Source organism: Anas platyrhynchos, chromosome 11 (genome assembly GCF_047663525.1).
Source record: "Anas platyrhynchos isolate ZD024472 breed Pekin duck chromosome 11, IASCAAS_PekinDuck_T2T, whole genome shotgun sequence".
Lineage (NCBI taxonomy): Eukaryota > Metazoa > Chordata > Aves > Anseriformes > Anatidae > Anas > Anas platyrhynchos.
Window position 1 is genome coordinate 11,364,062 of NC_092597.1, and position 19,099 is coordinate 11,383,160.

At 43.1% G+C, this 19,099-nt stretch overlaps 2 protein-coding genes and 1 long non-coding RNA gene across 6 annotated transcripts; 2 read left to right on the forward strand and 1 right to left on the reverse strand.

The window, feature by feature from the left end:
* Positions 1 to 1,382: 1,382 nt before the first annotated feature.
* On the forward strand, positions 1,383 to 9,066 carry HYKK (hydroxylysine kinase). 4 transcript variants are annotated; one of them, XM_027466470.3, is made up of 8 exons: positions 1,383 to 1,435; positions 2,356 to 2,708; positions 3,349 to 3,503; positions 5,992 to 6,175; positions 6,912 to 7,399; positions 7,954 to 7,998; positions 8,094 to 8,136; positions 8,920 to 9,066. In XM_027466470.3, exons 2-5 carry the CDS (start codon positions 2,363 to 2,365, stop codon positions 7,373 to 7,375), a joined length of 1,149 nt encoding a protein of 382 aa, XP_027322271.1. In that variant the 5' UTR covers positions 1,383 to 1,435; positions 2,356 to 2,362; the 3' UTR covers positions 7,376 to 7,399; positions 7,954 to 7,998; positions 8,094 to 8,136; positions 8,920 to 9,066. The 4 variants fall into 4 exon arrangements, with proteins under 4 accessions (XP_027322271.1, XP_027322274.1, XP_027322272.1 ...); XM_027466473.3 differs by lacking the exon at positions 1,383 to 1,435 and adding an exon at positions 1,507 to 1,944; XM_027466471.3 differs by lacking the exon at positions 1,383 to 1,435 and adding an exon at positions 1,508 to 1,997.
* On the forward strand, positions 7,550 to 13,049 carry PSMA4 (proteasome 20S subunit alpha 4). The gene is made up of 9 exons (XM_027466474.3): positions 7,550 to 7,649; positions 7,954 to 7,998; positions 8,094 to 8,136; positions 8,920 to 9,082; positions 10,433 to 10,510; positions 10,730 to 10,818; positions 11,682 to 11,812; positions 12,023 to 12,146; positions 12,640 to 13,049. The coding sequence occupies exons 2-9, from the start codon at positions 7,996 to 7,998 to the stop codon at positions 12,792 to 12,794; spliced, it is 786 nt and encodes a 261-aa protein (XP_027322275.1). The 5' UTR covers positions 7,550 to 7,649; positions 7,954 to 7,995; the 3' UTR covers positions 12,795 to 13,049.
* Positions 13,050 to 15,253: 2,204 nt separating this feature from the next.
* Positions 15,254 to 19,072, reverse strand: LOC113844895 (uncharacterized). Its single transcript, XR_003499879.3, has 2 exons — positions 18,787 to 19,072; positions 15,254 to 18,331 (listed from the first exon to the last, which is right to left on the reverse strand). It is a non-coding gene; the product is annotated as an uncharacterized lncRNA (long non-coding RNA).
* Between the last annotated feature and the right edge of the window lie 27 nt (positions 19,073 to 19,099).

Here is a 19,099-nt window from a genome sequence, read left to right on the forward strand (position 1 = left end):
TGGTAAGCAGCTCTGCATTATGGGGAATCATAGGAACAAAGACTGTCCTGGTAACCGTACAGCTTATTCTCTTTATTAACAATTGGACAGATTATGATTCTGAAATACGGGACCAAATTGAGGTCAAGGTGTGGGACTCTGCTACTAAAAACGGCAAGGTTGCAGTGGGATTGCTCGGTACCTTGCGAGCAGTCTCTGAAGCCTTAAAGAGCCCTGTGGGACCACAGTCAGACACGTGTGGTTTGCCAGACAGTGAGGGAGCTGCGGGCTCGTCCACGGATACTTCTGCTACACCATCTATCCCCCGCCGCTACAGCCATCGCAGGCCTTTGCTGTTACGCCCACTGCTGACCTGGATGGGCCTTTTGACCCAGGCCCTGTTGGCCCTGAAAAGGAGATGGGTCTGTTTCCCTTTGCTCCGGGAAGAATGGAATGCATAAAAGCCGAAGGCTGATTGCTTAACAACTTAAAGCAAGACATACAGTTCTGGTGTCTGTAATCAAGAAAAGGAATGGCAAATGGAGACTGTTATATGATCTGAGAAAAAATAATGATGGCATGGAATATATGGGAGCACTTCCACCAGGATTACCAACTCAGCTGTGTTCCCCCACTCATGGACATTAATAGTAATAGACTTAAAGGATTGTTTGTTAATCAAAAATGGTTGTTTCAATTGATACCTTTTCTGATTGCACATATGTATACAAGTACTCGGGTTTCTTATGTATATGTAAAAGCAATGTTCTATATATATTTAGGAAGTTTGATGTTTGTGTGTGCATGATGGTAGAGCATAGACTCCACTGGCACCCAGCGCTGTTTACTTGCCTTTTATAAACATTACTAAATTTGGATTGAATTGTATCTTCATGTTTAACAGTAGAAATATCTGCTCTAAAATGGGGTGGAAGGAAAAAAGAAAGGACCTTGTCTTTGTTACTTGGAAGAAGTTTCTATCATATGAATTCCTAAATGCATTAAAATATTCTCAAATGTATTTAATGTTATTCATAACACTGAAGTATTGAGACAGGCTTTTTAAACTGATCTACTTAAAAACATTAGGATTTTGGCCTTTTCTTCAGATTCCCAATGCTGTGATTGTTGAACCTCAGTGTTGTGGATTACTCCGTTTTTGTCGGGAGGGGTTCAGAGGAAAGTTCTGTACTGAAGGTGTGTGTGGTGGGGGGGAAGTGAGCTTTGTCAGCGGGTACAAAGTCTTAAAATTCTCTGAGACCGCTCAAGTGTTGCCAGCCTGAGTTCTGGTGCAGTCCAAAGGTCAGAGTCGGCTGATGCATCAAGTTTGTTTTAGGTAAATGATTATAGGTCAAACCACGACTTTTCCAAATCTTGTGTACTCATAAAATGATTTAAACACGCACGTGGACCTGTTTCTGCGGCTAGCAGGGGCACGTTTGGACAATGTTTGCAGGTTCTGACAGGAAGCTGCAGCTTTCCGCGCTGCTCGAGAGCAACCCCAGGAGGCGGGCGGCGCACGGCCTAGTGCCTGGGAGCTGCCCTGGCTGAGGGCTCGGCGGCCACTCAGCAGAGGGGCGGCCTGAAGCAGCCCCTGTGCCCCAAGGCCCCGCGGGGCCTCCCCCGACCCGCAGCCCGTGAGGCGCGGCCCCGGCCCGGCGGCTCGGGCGCAGGCGCGGCGGCGGCAGCGCCTCAGTGCTCGGCGGGGCCGCGTTGTCCCGGGGCGGGGGAGCTGCTGCGGGCGGCAGGAGGGGAGCGGGGGCAGCCCAGAGGTCCCCGGGCAGAGCCCCCCGGCGTCTGCTCGCTTCGCTTCGCGGAGGCTGCAGCTCGGCGCTTCCAGCAGCCGGGCGGGCGCCGAGAGCTGCGGCTGGAGCGGGCGGGCGGGACTCCGCCGTGCGCTCTGCGCCCCCGAGCGCTGCAGCTGGTGGTGGCCGGGCTGAGCGAGCAGGCCTGCTCTGCCGCCAAGTATCCGCAAAAGTCTTGCTTACCTTTCGCGGCTGCGAATCGAGAGCTCTCTGGTTAGGAAATCAGTAACTCTGTGCCTTAGGAAGTCGTGCCCTGTTAGCGATGCACTGGGTTAGGCTGCTACTGGAAAGCAGGCGATAAAAGCGCTGATCATTAACAATTCTGTTCTGTCTGCTTGCTGAGAACAGATTGGGTGCAGCTCACTTGGGAGGCTGACTTCTGGGGGGCAACAGATAAAGCAGTTGGCAAGGAGCTGTGATATAAGAAACGCAGACTTGCTTAGCACGTTAGTTTTTTTCCTTGTTTAACACACTCATCTCACTTATCTGAATGCAGTTTGTTGCAGTAACCGCTGCTTCCGATGTCAGAATGCAGATTGTGTCTTCCAGCATCTCTTTTTTTTTTTCCTAGAGACACGATGTCTTCTGAAAGCGAGAGCCAACCACAGACGTTGAGCAAACCAGCATTTGGTGAAAAGGAAGCAACAGAATTGGTTGACAGGGTGTTTGGATTAAAGGTGTCCTGGATCAGGCCTCTCCCCAGCTATGATGATCAGAATTTCCATGTGCGTGTCTTAAGAAGCAAAGGTGAGGCTGAAGGTGCAGACGAATATGTCCTTAAAATCACCAATTCGGAAGACAGCCAGGAGCCTGACCTCATTGAAGCACAGACACAGGCCATGATATTTCTCAGTGCTGAAGGCTTTCCTTCAGCTACACCTTACCTTACAAAAGATGGTAACATCATGTCTCTGGAGCCAAGAGGTGAGCAATTACAAGGACCTTTTCTGCCCTATTATCACCCTTAACTCAGTGGTAGTTTTGTGACGTGCTTGTTGCAATACAGCAGAGGGTTTGGATCGGTGACAGCCCGCATTCTGCTCCGTTGCGCTGATGCGAATGTGGAGTAATCTTGGATGATTACTTGCTCGTACGTGAGCGAGCCGGAGCAAGTTGCATGAGAGCTGGTGGTTTTCACCAGGCACTCTGCGCTCAGCTTCCACCTCTAGCGGTTCCTGTGCCTGCAGTAGTGGTCTGGTACTTTCTCAAGCCTGTAGATCCTGATCCATCTCACCTTTAGCTTTTGAACAAGAACTTCCCTGGTGAAATATTTGCTTTGGGGTGCAGGAATATCATGTTGAGAACATCAGGGTTGAGCCGCCTGCTTAATTCAGAGTGATAACATAGAAAAATCTGTAGAGACACCGGAGAACCTTGATCAGAGTAAGAGCAGTGCTGCAAGTGTCAGTAGGTGTGGGCTTGAGGTATGGCACAAGATCTTTGAATGGAATCTGTTTTTTCAACTACACCTGACTCCTGCACTGGGAGAAACCATTTTGCCTCTTGTGTTAACTAATGCTCAGTAGCATGTATTGAAGTGACTGTGTTTCTGCTTGCTTGTTAGGTAGCGAGCCTGACAACAAAAAGTACATGGTCAGGCTGCTGACTTACCTGCCGGGTACACCAGTAGCAAAAGTTGCTGCAGAACTTGCTACAAATCCTCAGATTTTCTATGAGATTGGTAAACTAGCTGCCAGTTTGGATAAAGCTCTCACAGAGGTGAGTTTTTGTTGCTCTGGCTTGAAAAACTTCAATAGATTTTTCCTCTGTTTCTTCTTGTGTTTGCTGTCAACTTTCCTGACTGTAAAAGTGAGGATGGTGAATGCAGACTTGAATTCAACTTCCAGGTGCCGGCCCCCATGCTGTAACTGGGGAAGCTGGCTGTTACTATAGCATTTCCCCAGGTAACACAACCAGCCAGTGCTTATGGCAGAGTCTCAGTGATCCTTTTGCAATGCATTTTTGTACCTTGAACAGGGATGTAAGTGTTTTGTTTTGTTTTGTTTTGTTTTGCAAAACTCACCTGTCAGGTATTTCAAGTCTGGCAAATTACAAGACTGAATCCTAGGCTGCCTGCACGTACAGCTTGTTTTGAAGCATTTTTGTAAAAAATGGTGCTCACAACTGCGTGAGCTTTTAATTTGAATTCATTTTGACTTGCTCTCCTGATCATTAGAACCATGACCAGTTATTGCAGTGGTAGCAGTTGGTTCCTTTTCTGTAATGCCACTTGTGCTAGTGAAGAGATATTTGGGACACTTCTGTCAGTTTCTCTGCTTCCAGTCAAATAATCTGAATGCATAGTAAGTTCTTTCTTTCCTCTGTAACTATGCAGAATAATAAAGCTGATAAATCATCCAGTGATTGTTTGATACATCAAAGAACTCTTGAATTATTTATTGCCTTTCATTAACCTTTCCTTCTCATGTTCTGGCTACCAGCTTCAGACAATTATGCGATGTGAATTGCTAGCTTTACCAACCGCATTCCTAAGTTACAGCAGCATTTTTCCATTGGGAAAGATAATTTACTATTGGCTTTTAATATTCTGATCGTGCTCTTATAATGTGATTAAAATAATTTATAAAGACCAGCTGGTCTCAAAAAATGCCTGTGACTTCTCCTGCCCAGTAGGAAGCAGCAGATGTGAGTGCAAATTTTGAAGGGAAATGCTCCTCGTGCCCTTAATATAAGGGTTATTATTTACCAAGTTTTGTCATTTAAAACAAAGAAAATTGCAATTGTTACTGTCAAAACTCCCAGATATCATTGACACCAAAAGTAATACCTAAGGTACTGTATTTTCTGATGGCAGATCAGGACGTACAGCCTTTTCTGTCCAGTTAATTGCTTGGTCAGTTTGATAGCAAAGGAATGTCCCATGCTTTGTTTTGTGCACCAAATAATAATTCCACCTTCTCTTGTTGGTGTCTTCTTTTGCCTGGATGCGTCTTTCATTTCATAAGTGGAAAAAAAGTGGCTGTTGATGGCTTCATAGTGATGAGGGCTCATGAGATTGAGATCTCTGCCTTTTTATTACCTTTCATGCATCTGGTATCTCATAGTTGGCTGGAATATCTGACTTGTGCTGGGGAAATTGCAGTGGTTGCTCACCAGATGGCACCAGATAGCACCAGTGTGGTGCTTTATAAAGGGTTAGGGACCCTCTGCAGTGATTTATATTTTAGGCTTGGTATTGCTCCTTAAATTTTCATATAGCTCTAGTTTTAACTATCATTTAGCTATCTTTAAGTAATAGCCTTAACTCTAAGCATTAATTTCTTTTTAAGAGGAAGGCAGCAGCTGTAATGGGAAGTGTTTATATGTGCCCTGTGCAGTGGCAGTATCTGGTTCGCAGGTACCTTAATGGGCGTTAAAGGGTTCAAGGATAAGAGTGGTGTGCAGTGAGAGAGAAGCTTTTCCTCCCAAAAGGTCACTTTCCAAACCACCTTTTTTACTTCTAGTGAGAGAGAGAGAGATCCTGTTTGTTTAAAATATTTAGGATACCTGGATGCACAAAGGCAAAGTCATACACAGCCAATTTGGCTGAACTTCCTTTCCAAACAAGTCAAGTGAGATGCGCATAGCCTACTGCACGTGGGTCAATTTGCTGGGGTCTTTGTGTACTGCAGATCCTGTAGACATTTTCATAAGAATAAACCTGTCAGCAGCTCTGTAAATTCCTGTCTTCAGGATTTATCATGTGCCAGTGGGTTCTAAGGCTCAACCCCAAAAACTGCCACCTTTAAGTGCACAGAGTGCATCTGTGTAACTGTTCTGACACGCTGGCACAGTTTGTGTCTCTAATCCTTTGGCAGCTTTTTGCAGTGCCAGCTCAGCTGCACAATCCAAACTCTGCCCATGTGCGGCTCCAGCCTTGGCAAGGCCTCAGAACTGCTAGAAAGTCAGTATCACTTGCAGAAACATTGCAGAATGCATCAATTTTAAATGAGTTCAGCGACAAAGGACTTATGATAACTTATGTACCTAAAGAATAGGGGGAAAAATGTTTTGTGTAGATATTAAGATGCTTGTCTGAAATAATCCGTCAGATTATTCTTTTGCTGGTTGATATAAATGGTCAGTGGTGTGGTGCTTTTCAGCAAGTCTTGTTTGGAACCTGTTAAAAGGGGCTTTGAATCAAGGTGTTTAATCACAGGAATGGGTTTTTAATTATGGCCTATTTTCTCTTGTACTTTTTCTAAAGAAATTCCATCATCCATCAGTGAAAAGTCTGCATCGAGGCCAGTTCATTTGGAACCTGGCAAACGTCCCTCTTCTAGATCGGTACATTTATGCCCTGGGCCAGAACCAGTATCGTGAAGTTGTGGAACAAGTTATTGAGCAATTTAAAGAGAAAGTCATACCCAAACTAAGCAGTTTTCGAGCCTGTGAGTATTTTATTCTCAGCTAATTATGTTGAACTGAGACACTGACGTTTCTTACTGAGGGTTCATGGAGAAGGAAAAAAAAAGGCAAAAGAAGCCTCCTTTATCCATAGCACACGTGGAAATACTGTGCTGAATTCTGCAGTGCTGCTGCTGGCAGTGCAGAACTTGCCAGGGGAGCGTGCTGTGCAGTACTGGTAAAGTCAGGTTCAGTTCTTCACCTATCTGCTGAGGTTGTTTCAGTTAAGGTCATGACTTTGATGCTGTTTCATTAGCTTAAGAATATGTGGAGTACACTACCTCCTTTCATAAAGGTCTAAGTAAATCACACAGAATCACAGAATTTCTAGATTGGAAGAGACCTCAAGATCATCGAGTCCAAATATTTACTATTTTTCTAAATCCAACTCACAATGATATTGTGGTAAGTTGACGATTTGATAGTTTGAAAACTCTGCTATTCTAGCATAAAACAGGTGTTACCGGAGCAGAATCAGACCTTGTACTTCTCCCTTGCTGTCTGGCCACCAGTTAGTGGAGTTTCTAGGCCCTTTGTATTTCCTAGGGAGCAGCAAGGCTGCTGAAGGCAGCACTCAGTGCAGGGGACACTCGTCTGGTTTTGTAGCAGAGTGTTAATTGCAGCCTCTGTGCATCTTTTCACAGCTGTTGCTTTGAGAAACTGGAAAAAAAATGTGCTGATTAATAATTATTTAGTATTATTTGTTTCTTCTGTGTTCAGGTATCAATCACGGAGATCTCAATGACCATAATATTCTGGTGGACTGCACCTCTCCCTCCCAGGGGGCTCCTCAGTACAGGGTGTCCGGCATCCTGGACTTCAGCGACATGAGCTACGGCTACTACGTGTTTGAGGTGGCGATAGCCATGATGTACGCCATGATCGAGAGCGCGGACCCGCTGCGGGTCGGGGGCCACGTCCTGGCCGGCTTCGAGCGGGTGGTGCCGCTGACGGCGGCGGAGCGGGGCGCCCTCTTCCTCCTGGTGTGCGGCCGCTTCGCGCAGTCCCTCGTCATCGCGGCCCACACGGCGCTGGCCTACCCGCACAACCGCGACTACCTGCTGGTCACGGCGCGCACCGGCTGGCGGCACCTGGCGCGGATGGCCGAGGCGGGGCAGGCCGCCGTCGAGCAGCTCTGGTTTGACACCGCCCGCGCCTACGGGCCCCGGGGGGACGCCGACTGAGGCGCCCCCGGCCCCGCCGTGCAGGTGCGCGGCCGCCGAGCTGAGCTGGGGGGGGGGGGCGGGCTGAGGGCGGGCTCCGTGAGGCGGCGCGCGGGCGGCCGTTACCGCCCCTCAGGGCGGGCCCCGCCCTCGGGCGGGCGGCGGCAGCGCGCATGCGCGGCGGCCATTTCCGACGCTGCGGTGAAGGTGCGGGAGCGGCCGTCGCGCCCGGGCCTTCTCCGCCGGCAGGGCCCCGACCCCCCCCCGGGCCCGGCCGGCCCGCAGTGGGCCCGCAGTGAGTGCGGGGGGCGCCGTGACGGGGGCGGCCCCGGGGGGCGGCCCTGAGCCGCGGGGGGAGCGCGCGGGGCCTTCGTCCTCCGGTGGGGGGGGGGCGGCGATGACTCCGCACTGCGGGCGGGAGGGGTGGGGACGGCCGGGAAAGGGAAAGGGGAAGGGATCGGGGTTGGGATCGGGGTTGGGATCGGGGTTGGGATTGGGATTGGGATTGGGATTGGGATCGGGATCGGGATTGGGATCGGGCCCGGTGCCGCTGCCCCGGCTCTTGGTAACGCTCCCGCTCCTCGCCGTTTTCCTTGCAGGCCCGCTCGCCGCCCGCCCGCCCGCAGCTCCGCGCCGGCACCATGGTGAGTGGCGGCCCCGCGCGGCGGCGCGGCCCCACGGCGCGGCCTGGTGGGGCGGTGACGGGCGGTGACGGGCTGTTTGTTGTTGCTTCTTGCAGTCTCGAAGATACGACTCCAGAACTACCATTTTCTCTCCAGAAGGTACTCGTTAACCGCGCTTTTTCCAATGAGCCGTAAATGTTTTAAACCGCTGTTCGGAACCAGGTGTCACGCAGATAAGCACAGATTCCCCGCGTTTCTGCCCACACGAGATGCAGAAATCAGAGTTACCCGCCCGGAGTAGTGCCCGGTTCTGTATGGACTCCAAAGGTCCAAAGTGGAGGCTTTAAATTCTTTCCTGTTCTGATTCAAGCAGTAATGTGCGTACGTTTCCACCAAATACCACTGATGCATTTTTTAAAAATAATTCAAATAAATCTTTACCGTTCATCTTTTGTTTGAGTGTGGATGGGTTTTGTTACTGCTTTGCCCCCTAGCCCCTAGAATGTGCATAGCATCCTGCTGGTGTGATCACATCTCCCTATTATTCTTATACGTGCTGAAGCAAGCACTTGCAAATATTTTTTTCGATGTCTTGTAGAAGTGATTGATACAAAATCTAGTATTTTTTTTTCAGTTAAAACTCGTTTTGTCTTGTTCTACTGTTTCAGAGAGTTCTTTATTTTTTTCTGCTTAGTAAATTATTTTTTTCCACACTGACTCTGCCCAAAATTGCCTTTTCAGATTTGTGTTTTTTCTCTCTTCTGACTCCTTCCTATATTTCAAAAAAAATTAATCTGCTAGTGACTGGTGATAGACTGAAGAAATAATCCTAATTTGCACACCAAGCACCTTTCATATTCTTGCGTATTTAAATCACCTTTTTGCATATTTGGTCTCATTCAGTGCTATTTTATGGCTGTTATAATTTAAATTGTTTCCTAGGCCGATTGTATCAGGTCGAGTATGCAATGGAAGCAATCGGACATGCGGGTACTTGCTTGGGGATTCTAGCAAACGATGGCGTTCTGCTAGCTGCAGAGAGACGCAACATTCACAAGCTCCTCGATGAAGTTTTTTTTTCAGAGAAAATATACAAACTTAATGAGTAAGTTGAAACGATGACCAGATGTTCACTGATGTTACGGCTAACTCTTCAGACGTTTTAGCATTGAGCCTGGATTTATTTGAAATGTTTATATTTGTTTTGTTCAGTGCTACAGTTGCGTATGACTACTTCATCGTTACCGCATTCATTGATTGTTTTAAAGGAGCACTGTGTTTTTATCTCTAAAGATAATTTTCCAGGAGGAATAGCCTGTTTCTTCTTACTTTCCATACACCATAATGTTGTTACATCACTCTTAAACTGAGAGTTCTCAGGTTACAAAATAGCAAGGGGTGGATGGGTAATACATAATCCACAAATCACTGTGCTGAGTCAGCTCAGCATCCTCTTTTACATCTTTTTTTTCACCTTGTATTATTCAAAGAGAGTAAGACAAATCAGGTAAAACACGCCTTAGCTTTCTTTGCTGCAGCTGTAGCAGAGATGATGTATGTCACTATTGTGACCTTCTAGCTCTATAAAAGTTAAACCTGTCATGGAGCTTCAGCCTTATTGTATGGTGCATATGAAACACAAACAGGTTTTCATCTGTTGATTTCCCATTCTGAATTATTTTGGAAGCAGCTGGAATTGTAGGAAGTACTGGATTTTTGAGGAGGTGGCAGTATAGTAAGTGCAGTGGAGTGGTTGCCTAGGCCGGCTCTTCCATCTTCTTAGCTAAATTAAGAACTTTTCAGAAGAATGTGAATTATTGTCTGGTAGTGAAAATTTTACAACAGTATCAGATTTGGCAAAAAAAAATTAAGACAATTAAGAATTAGATAAGAGGTGTTAATTAAGAAACAGTCAAGGACGCAAACTATATGTTGCTGGAAATGAAGATTAATTTTCAGCTAAAGCAGTTAATGGTGATTTTTGAAATCATCAATATCTCTAATTCATGTTTATATGAATGCCATGTGTGATTGGTGAATCCCACTGAAGGCTGTCACAGAAGCTGTACGGCTCCTTTAGTATTCTGGCGTGCTGTCTGTGTCAGGTTGTGCCCAGAATAGGTACTTGCTTGTAGCTAGTGGCTCTTGTGAAGATCCTCAGGATCTTGTCAACATGGTTAATCGTCTTTGGCATAGTCCTCAGAACCGTATGAGTAGCTGAGCTGCTTGCTTTCTGCTGTCCTGCCAAAACTTTTCTCCTCCTGCCAAAACTGTTATACTTTCAACATACGTGTACTCTAAATGCAGGAGCTTAGCAATCTGTTGCACGTGGCAGCTGTGTAGTTTTGATCAGAGAAGCCCAACAGCAGGTAATCTGCTTGAGCTACTGCATGAAGACAGGATTATTTCTTGGAGACTGATAGGAATCCAATTCATTCGTGTGCTTCTCTTGCAGGGATATGGCTTGCAGTGTTGCAGGAATAACTTCCGATGCCAACGTTCTGACAAATGAACTGCGACTGATTGCCCAGAGGTAGGTTTGCTGATAGTTATGTGATTTTACTTGCCTACGATGCCAGATTCAGTTCTGTCTATGTATTAAAGCAAAATGAACACGCGCTCAGTAGAATTAAGATTGATTGAACTAAAACAGCTAGGTTGGAGAGGCTTTAATGTAGGAGCTTGCTAAATGTTAAATGTACCAGGATAGTGTTAACAAAATTTTTGAGAACTCTTTTGTCTTTGATACTAGGTATTTGTTACAGTATCAGGAGCCCATTCCTTGTGAGCAGCTGGTAACCGCGCTGTGTGATATCAAGCAGGCCTACACCCAGTTTGGAGGTAAGGAAGTGTGAGGAACCATAGTGCTTTTAAATGTCTAAAGAAAGATTCTATTATGTAATTTGAAGCATCTGAGTCTCTGGACAGTTCTACTGAATTCTGCTGTAACAAGTTAAAGCAAGAAGAACTGTAGCCAAATTTAGGAGGGGAACAGGCAGTCATAATTAGTAACAAACTTGATTTGCTATTGAAGATGCTACTTTTTAGTCACAGAGAAACTGATGGCTGAGTTTCAGGCCCAGTGCTTTGAGTGCTCTTGAGTTTAGTGAACGCCTTCCAAAAGACCAACAGAAAATTGTTTGCTGTGTAGACTTTTAAAAGTTTTGGTCTCTCCATTGTAATGAATAGCAATATGTTTTTTTCTGCTACATGTAGCAGGGTATTAATATTGTAAAACATTAACAATGAAAAAAAAGTATTTTGGTGGATTGAGGAACATGTTAGAAAATGGCACTGTAAGGAGTGTTCCTTAGAATGTGAACTGACTATAATGGTGTTTTATGTATATGTAATGTGGAAGAATGACCTTTAATATATTTGCCTTTTGACTCTTATAAGTTAAATGCTTTAACTACATACTTCAAATGCTGAATTCTGATTTAAAGTTCAGAGATGATAAATTCCAATTTGTGGAGATGGAGATGAGCTGCTTATTGGGGTTAAATGAAATAAACCTCTGCTATTCCCTCCCCTCTTCACTTAGAAAGAACTAACGCTGTAGTGCTTATCTCAAGTAGCAGAAGTGCAGAACAGTCTGTTAAATCCCAGTTCATAGGAAAGGGTTTGACAAAGGAAATCAAAGAAAATAATTGTGACCAATCTTGTTACTAAATTTAGGTTACTAATGGCCTTCTTTCCAACAGGAAAACGTCCTTTTGGTGTTTCACTGCTGTACATTGGCTGGGATAAGCATTATGGATTTCAGCTGTATCAAAGTGATCCTAGTGGAAATTATGGAGGATGGAAAGCCACATGCATTGGGAATAATAGTGCTGTAAGTTCTGTGCTTTTCCTCTCCCCAAAAGTAATGAAAACCAAAAGTACATAAGTTGCATTGTACTAATTAAATTGAATTGTTGGTTATGAGTACAGAGCAGAAATGGATAACTGTACAAACACAATTACTTGTTTTTTGCCGATAATATCAAAACCTTTTTTGGTTCATTGTCCGATGATACCATTTTAATTTCCGTGGAATTTATAGGCAGCTGTGTCAATGCTAAAACAAGACTACAAAGAAGGGGAAATGACCTTAAAGACTGCGCTTGCGTTAGCCATTAAGGTTCTAAACAAGACCATGGATGTTAGCAAACTCTCTGCAGAGAAAGGTAAGCAGTTCTCCAATTTGGGATAACGCTCTTTCCTTAAAAAAAAAATAATAATAATAAAAAAAAAATTGTAAGTTTCTATATTCCACATGTGGCTTACTGGATTTTTAGTGCTCACATAAAAAATCTTCAACAATATAGTAGCAATCCTTGTTAACCTTGCTGAGAGGCATACCTATGACTTGGTTGAGGATGATCCAATGTGGTCAGCTCCAGGGGCTAGACCACAGTTCAGGCACTGTAGGTAGGCCACATGGGTGCATTAGCAGAAGTGGCTAAGTGTCTGGTGGAAAAACCACTGGAGAGGTATTGGGTGTGCTGCTGCAGAAGAAGACTGCTGCCACCTGGCTCGGCATCCAGGCTTTGTTGATTAGGTGGAGGCAGGACAAGAACCTTCTGCTTCGCTGCCAGTTGTAACAAATCTTAACCCATCTAACGATTGCTCTTTCAAAAGGACAAAATGTAATGCCGCTGTCTGTTCCATATGTTTCAGTTGAAATTGCTACACTGACCAGAGAGAACGGAAAGACAGTGATAAGGGTTCTGAAGCAGAAGGAGGTGGAGCAGTTGATAAAACAACATGAGGAGGAGGAAGCAAAAGCTGAACGTGAAAAGAAGGAAAAAGAACAAAAAGAGAAGGATAAATAGAATATGAAATCAAATATTCTGTAGATAATACAGGACCTGCTTCAGTAAAAGATAATCTGGATTTCTGTTTTGTAGCAGCCTACAAATACGCCATGAATTTGTATGAAACCAGAATTACTTTTGCTGAACCAGGTCCTTAATCATCATTCAGATAATTGATTTTCCGCTCCTTATATTGACCAATAATTGCTTTAATTCTCGAACACTTTCTTTCATCTTCTATTTTTTATTATGGAATAAAATTTAAGAAGAATAGTGATGAGTGTCTTTATTTCCTCAGTAATGCCTGGTTATGCACAATCTTGAGGGAGTTAATCGCTTTAAACCATTAAAGGTATATGCTAGTTGGTAAAGAACAAATATGGTGTTAGAATTGTTAGACTTTTGTGTGTGTGCGTGTGGGGGGGTCTTTTAAAGTAGTGAAAGGGGCTCCTAAGTTTGGAAAATCATTCGTGATCACTTCACAAATACTGAAATAAAGTGTGCTGGCATGCCAAGTTTTAATTTTGGCCTATTTTGTTCTATTAACAGGCTGTGTCAAACTGATGGTCTTGCAAGCAGTAGTATTTTAAACATGCCCTGTAGCAAATGTGTTCAGTTTAGCATAACCTTTCATGAGTGCATGTGTTTTCTATGAAATTAATCATATAACACTAGTTAGAGTCACACAAACTAGAAAGACACTTTACAAAGGCCATGGGAAAATGATAAGCTAACTTGTCCAAATACAAATAGTTAAATAATAGTGTGCAATTTTTAGGCCATGTTGACTATTTTACATTTTATCCTGAAAAGAAGTATACATGTTTTATATTTAGCTTAGTGTTGCTGATACTTCCCCAAAGAATTCAGTTCCCTTATGTCAGACAACAGCCTAGAAAACTAACCAGTTAACCACTTGAGAAATCATAATATATGTACATGAATTAAAAAACAGAATAATTTTTGTTGAGATTATTATTTTGCATTCAGAATAGGGACAAAAATTTCTGCTAGTTCTGAAAATGATTGGGAATTTATAGAGAAAATGTAAACAAGTTAGTTAAAATTGTTTTACACCCCTTTAAATTGTAAAAAGCAAGATGAAAAGCCCACTCAATTAACCCATTCTTAATCAAGAGGCCTTACCTGCTGTTCTTCAAGCTGTGCTAGTTGATTCAGCCTCTGTGGCTGACCCGGATTGATTGTGTGTGTGTGCATGCGCGCGTGATATCCGATGTTGATAGGATTTAATATGACCATTTAAAGCAAGTGAGTGAATCCATACCTTATTTTTAACCTATCCCAGATGTTTTCACTGATAAAATGTACATTGTCAACAGGGCCAGAAATTACCCTTAGTCTCAACAAAACCCATTTTTGAGCTCATTGCTGTAAGGTTTGCTGTTGAGTACAGAGGAAGGAATCTGGCTTGAGGTGTCTGTGCTGCAGCTTGCATAGATGTACTGCGCTCACTTCAGCATCTTCTCTACAGGCAGCGGTGTGGAGTGATGTGGGTTCTAAGCAGGCTGCAGTACTGTTGTTAATTTTGCAAGTCTCAGTGTAGGACAATTGCTTTAGTATTTTATACTCAGTACTTTGTTAGTTTTCAAATTTGATAGCTAATAAAGGTTAGAATTTTTTTTTGCACCTTGTGCAATATTAGATCTTTGCTTCCATATCATAACATAGGAATGATATGTAGCAAGTTCTGAATAGTTGCAGACACCATCTGATGAGTAAGGTTTAATCTCCACTATACATGGAGATTACAATCCTCTTTATAGGACTGTATAAATACCTCAAGCTCCATTTTTATGTAGAAAATATAGTGCCCAATCTTCTTATTCTTTGATGCCATAAATGCAATATTTCAGCGTCTTTTGCAGATTTCTAAATCAATGGGGATGGTTGTTATACCAAGAGCTCAGAATATGCCCTAAAAGTAGCAATGCTGAATGGGAGCTTTTCCCACCTTGTCAAAGATCACTTGAAACAGAACATGATAGACTCCAGCAATGCTTTCTGTCTTCTAGGAATCCATTAGAGCATTTAAGTCACGGTTCACCAATGTATATAAATCATGCAAGGTAATCTCACTGTTGTGCTACAAATATTACTAGATAATTTAGGTTGTAAATGTATTAAAATATTTTTTCCTAAGTTATGGTATTTCTAACAAAAAGGGGAAAATGAATACATGTAGGTCTTTGTTTAAAGAATTGTCAATAGTATTTCTTTGCCAAACACTACATCATTTCCTGGTAAAGGGGAGCTTTTCAGATACTGTAGTAAACATTGGAATGATTTAAATTTTCTCATCTCTACTCTGTTACGTGTAAGGAAACGTGATAAGTTGTGTAGTTACATTGCATTTTAAAAGGTCTACTTATTGAAAGGTTTTGTTTACTAAAAGTATTGGCAAATATTTAACAAGTGTAATCTTTGAACAGTAATAACCATTTTATTTTTAAAAGCTCCATCTCTACCGAGTGCTATTATTAGCTGATTGTGAGATGAGTCTCTACTGCCTTGGAATATGCAAGTAACTACAATATTAATAATAAGCTGTACGCTAGCTAACACCCATATCCAAAACTATCAGTAGCATTCCGCTAAACCTCACGTCTGATTCTTGTCTGCATTTGAGCCTAGGACAGTAAGCAGATGCTGGAGATTTTCTGTTGGATTGAATCTTCCTGGGACATTCTGACATCTGATGCAAATTTCTTACCTGTTTTTCCTAGAAATAGGGCAGCCTTTGACTGCTCAGGCCTACTGTGTTGATTCTGGCTTTGTGTGTTTAAAAAAAAATCACCACTATCTGTGCCTTTTCTGGGAGTGGTTTGGGGATAAGTCGTAAGAACAGAAAAATGATTCTGGCGATACATTTCTTTGCTAATCAAATGATCTTCCTGTTCTTTGTATTTATTTATTTATTGGGTGTATGTAGTGTTTATGTAGAATTTACGGTGTATTACATAAGTATTTCAAATATTTAGCTATTGCTGTGGATTAAATGTTATTTTAACACCAGAACTTCATGTGGTGCTGTGGAAGGTGACAAATTTTTCAAATTAGGTAGAAGTATTTACTTGAAATTGTTTGCATATTATGATGTTAGTAAACTTAAAGACTGGATAGTTTATATCTCACTTGACTGCATGATAGAACTTGCTAGGACAGGTACTCACACATAGATGTCCTAATAAATTGTAATGTGCTTTGTTACTCTTAAGTAGTTTAACGGATAATGAAACTACTGCTTCTCCAGTAATACCTGTGCTGTCTCTTGCATTTGTTGGTGTTTAGGAAAAAAAAAAGTTAGCTTGTTTTCTAGATTAATGTATTCTGTTCAAATAAAGTCAATTCAACTTCTAAGACTGCTTCTTATGCGTGATTTACTGTATTGTGCACTGAAAGATAGAAGATTCCTTTAGATACCTATTCATCTGAATGTTTTTCTTGGTGTAGTTAAAAAAATAAATAAACAAAAACACACCCACATTAAGATGCTAAATAACATGTTAAATTTGACTGCTTTTTCTATTTTGTAATGGATTCTCAAGGTCATTATTCTTTCAGTTCATAATCTTAAAACTAGGGATAATACTTCTCTGCCATGTGGTGAGAAAGAATATGCTAATTATTACAAAGCATTTAAATGTAATGCTTTTAGAGGCCGCAGAGCTGTATGTGATGCATGGTTTATACATAGCTATGTATACACAAGACGTCTAAGTCCTGAGTTAATACACTCAGGTACAGCAGAAAATTGAGAAGTGTTGTAGTTTCAGACCAGATGAGGTTCTAGGACTTCTTTATATGTCTTTCATGTCCTTTAAAGAAAAATTTTCATTACAGTTTTTTCTGTAGTAGAAGTTCTTATTTTAAAGTTTTAAATGCAGTTTATTCTATTATAATACGAAGAACTGCTAAAATAACTTATCTGAAAGAACTCATGAGTACCCTTAGCTGGCTATATAGCTCTTGGCTTTCATCTGGAGAAAACTCAGCTTCATAGAAAATTTTTGAAATATTCTGATTTCACAAAGAAAACTGAACAGCTTGCTATTTTTATCTGTGATTAATTCAGCATTCAGCTTTCCAGTTAAAGTACTCTTTGGTGCACGCTAAAAGCTGCCATCAGCCAATTTACTGGAGATTCACAGAACATGCTTCTGTGGGGACCTTCAGACGTCAGCTCCCACTGAGAAGGACCCTTTGAAAGATACCAGACAGTACTCGTGTAATTGTTTTGCTTTTCGCTTAACATGATGCTCTCAGTATTAACGTTTTGCTCCAAGCTCAGAGCAGAAGGAAAAAATCGGTTTCTTATTTATTACTACTCTTTTTCTATAACAGTAATAATGACATAATTAACGTATGCCAGATGATGTTACATAAAATATTTAGCAAAACGTTGGGCATGTAACCTAGACTGTTTAATCCTTATTTATCGTAGAGCATCTGTTTTTTCTAGCTAGGACGCAGCTGCAAACAAATTCATGGTTATGTAATAAAACCAGTGTGCTACGTCCTGCATGTTTGAGTGGCAGCTATCTTTAGCACTGATAACTAAACGTCATGGCTCTGAAATGCATTTACTGTGATGCACATACGCTGCTAATAGAAGTAAGGATTTTACATGACAACCTTATGGTAGGAATAGCAGGTGCAGTGCAGTGGTGGACCAGTTGCCATCCAAAACTACAGATTTCCAATTTCTGTAGAAACAATGCCCAGTAATTTTGGAGTACTTGGAAAACATCAAAACTCCAGTGTAATACAAAAGAATAGAATGCTTGTGGCTTTTTTTTTTTCCTTTTCATTGCTTTTTTTTTTTTTTTTTTTTTTTTTTTTTGGTGCCACACTTTGGGCTAGAATATGTTTTTATTTATTGTAAAATCTTGGGTTGTCCACTGCGTGCACACTGAGCATTTCAAAATAAGAGTCACACGCTGCATCCTTTAACACACACACACACGTTTTGATTGTGCATGCAATATATAAATGGATTCTTGATATACAGCACGAGTGTATTCACCGCAGAGCCTTCTGATCAATACAACATGCCACCAGAAGTGTGCTGGAGAAACTGCTGCGTAAGCACCCGCTTTTCAGATGGCTTGTACCGACTGCATTGTGTCTTGCACTGACACGCATAGCCTAAATATGGCTGCAGGACAATAAGACAATACAGAAAAAGATGACTTTAAAAATTAGGAGTGTGATTGAAATGCTGAGGCACTCCATTTTGATTGATGAACAGATTCACAGTGTACAGAAATAGATAACTATTCTTCTATAAAGCGAATACTTGATACAGAGAATTTTGATAATTGACAATGTGCTTAATGAAATTACTTCTTAGGATAATGTTCAGTTTAGGAAGTCTAAAGTTGTAATAAATAATCCGAGTTGAACAAGGTCCATTTTTTCTGAGCAGTCTGCTCTCTAGCTCTTCATGTAGCAGATGATGAGCACCGGGTTCAGCCATTAGCCCCTCTCTCCAAATCTTTTCTCTGTGTAAAGGTAAAAATCTTCACAAACAGTGCCTTAAAGACGAAAAAAATGTATTGCTTAATGCCAGCTGCTTCCATTTTCTGTGGCAATGTGCAGACTCTGTACGTTAACATCAGGATGATTTAGGAAGATCGCTCATATTTCACAGCTGGTGCTTTTAAAGCTGTCCTTCCTAACAGCTTTTATTCACCTGACCCTGGCATCAGGTTTGTTTTTGCGTCCATTATATTTGTCGGATATCCATAATACGCAAGAAGAGGGGAATACCCCGGGTCTTTTTAGCTTGCATCAGCTTATCTATTTCTGATGACGACTCCTAAAACACTCTGATTTAGAAACTCAGAAGAAGCTGCTAAGTTTTTTGTACGGAACGGAGGTTAAAAAGTCCTTTGCTCAGGAATCTCTTTCCCTGAAATCCGGCCAAAAGCACCCTCCCAGACGCCCCTGTCACCAGAGCCGAGCTCTGCGCTGCCCCGGGCCGCTTTACCTGGCTCATTCACCGCTCGCAGCGATCGCGGCTCAGCCCCAGCCCTCCGGGAGCCCCTCTGCGACCGGGGCAGCGGCCGGGAGGTGCCCGAGGTTCCCTCGGGGGCACCCGCCAGCCCCCCGCCTGCCGCGCACCGGCTCCCTCACGGGACGCGTCTCCTCCGGGCAGCCCGGGGGACTCCGAGCCGGCGTCTCCCGACCCACCCGGGGCCCGGCCGCCGGGGGAAGGGGCCCGGGAGGGCGCCTGAGGGGGGCTCGTCCCCTGGCGGAGGGGCGGGGAGGGCGCTGCCCCCCACCGGCCCCGCGCCCGCCCC

Coding starts and splice junctions, on each gene's coding strand:
- HYKK (XM_027466470.3), top strand. CDS start 2,363: ATGTCTTCTGAAAGCGAGAGCCAACCACAGACGTTGAGCAAACCAGCA. Junction 3,504..5,991: donor TGGATAAAGCTCTCACAGAG/GTGAGTTTTTGT, acceptor CTTTTTCTAAAG/AAATTCCATCATCCATCAGT. Junction 6,176..6,911: donor ACTAAGCAGTTTTCGAGCCT/GTGAGTATTTTA, acceptor TTCTGTGTTCAG/GTATCAATCACGGAGATCTC.
- PSMA4 (XM_027466474.3), top strand. Junction 10,511..10,729: donor CTGCGACTGATTGCCCAGAG/GTAGGTTTGCTG, acceptor CTTTGATACTAG/GTATTTGTTACAGTATCAGG. Junction 12,147..12,639: donor CAAACTCTCTGCAGAGAAAG/GTAAGCAGTTCT, acceptor CATATGTTTCAG/TTGAAATTGCTACACTGACC.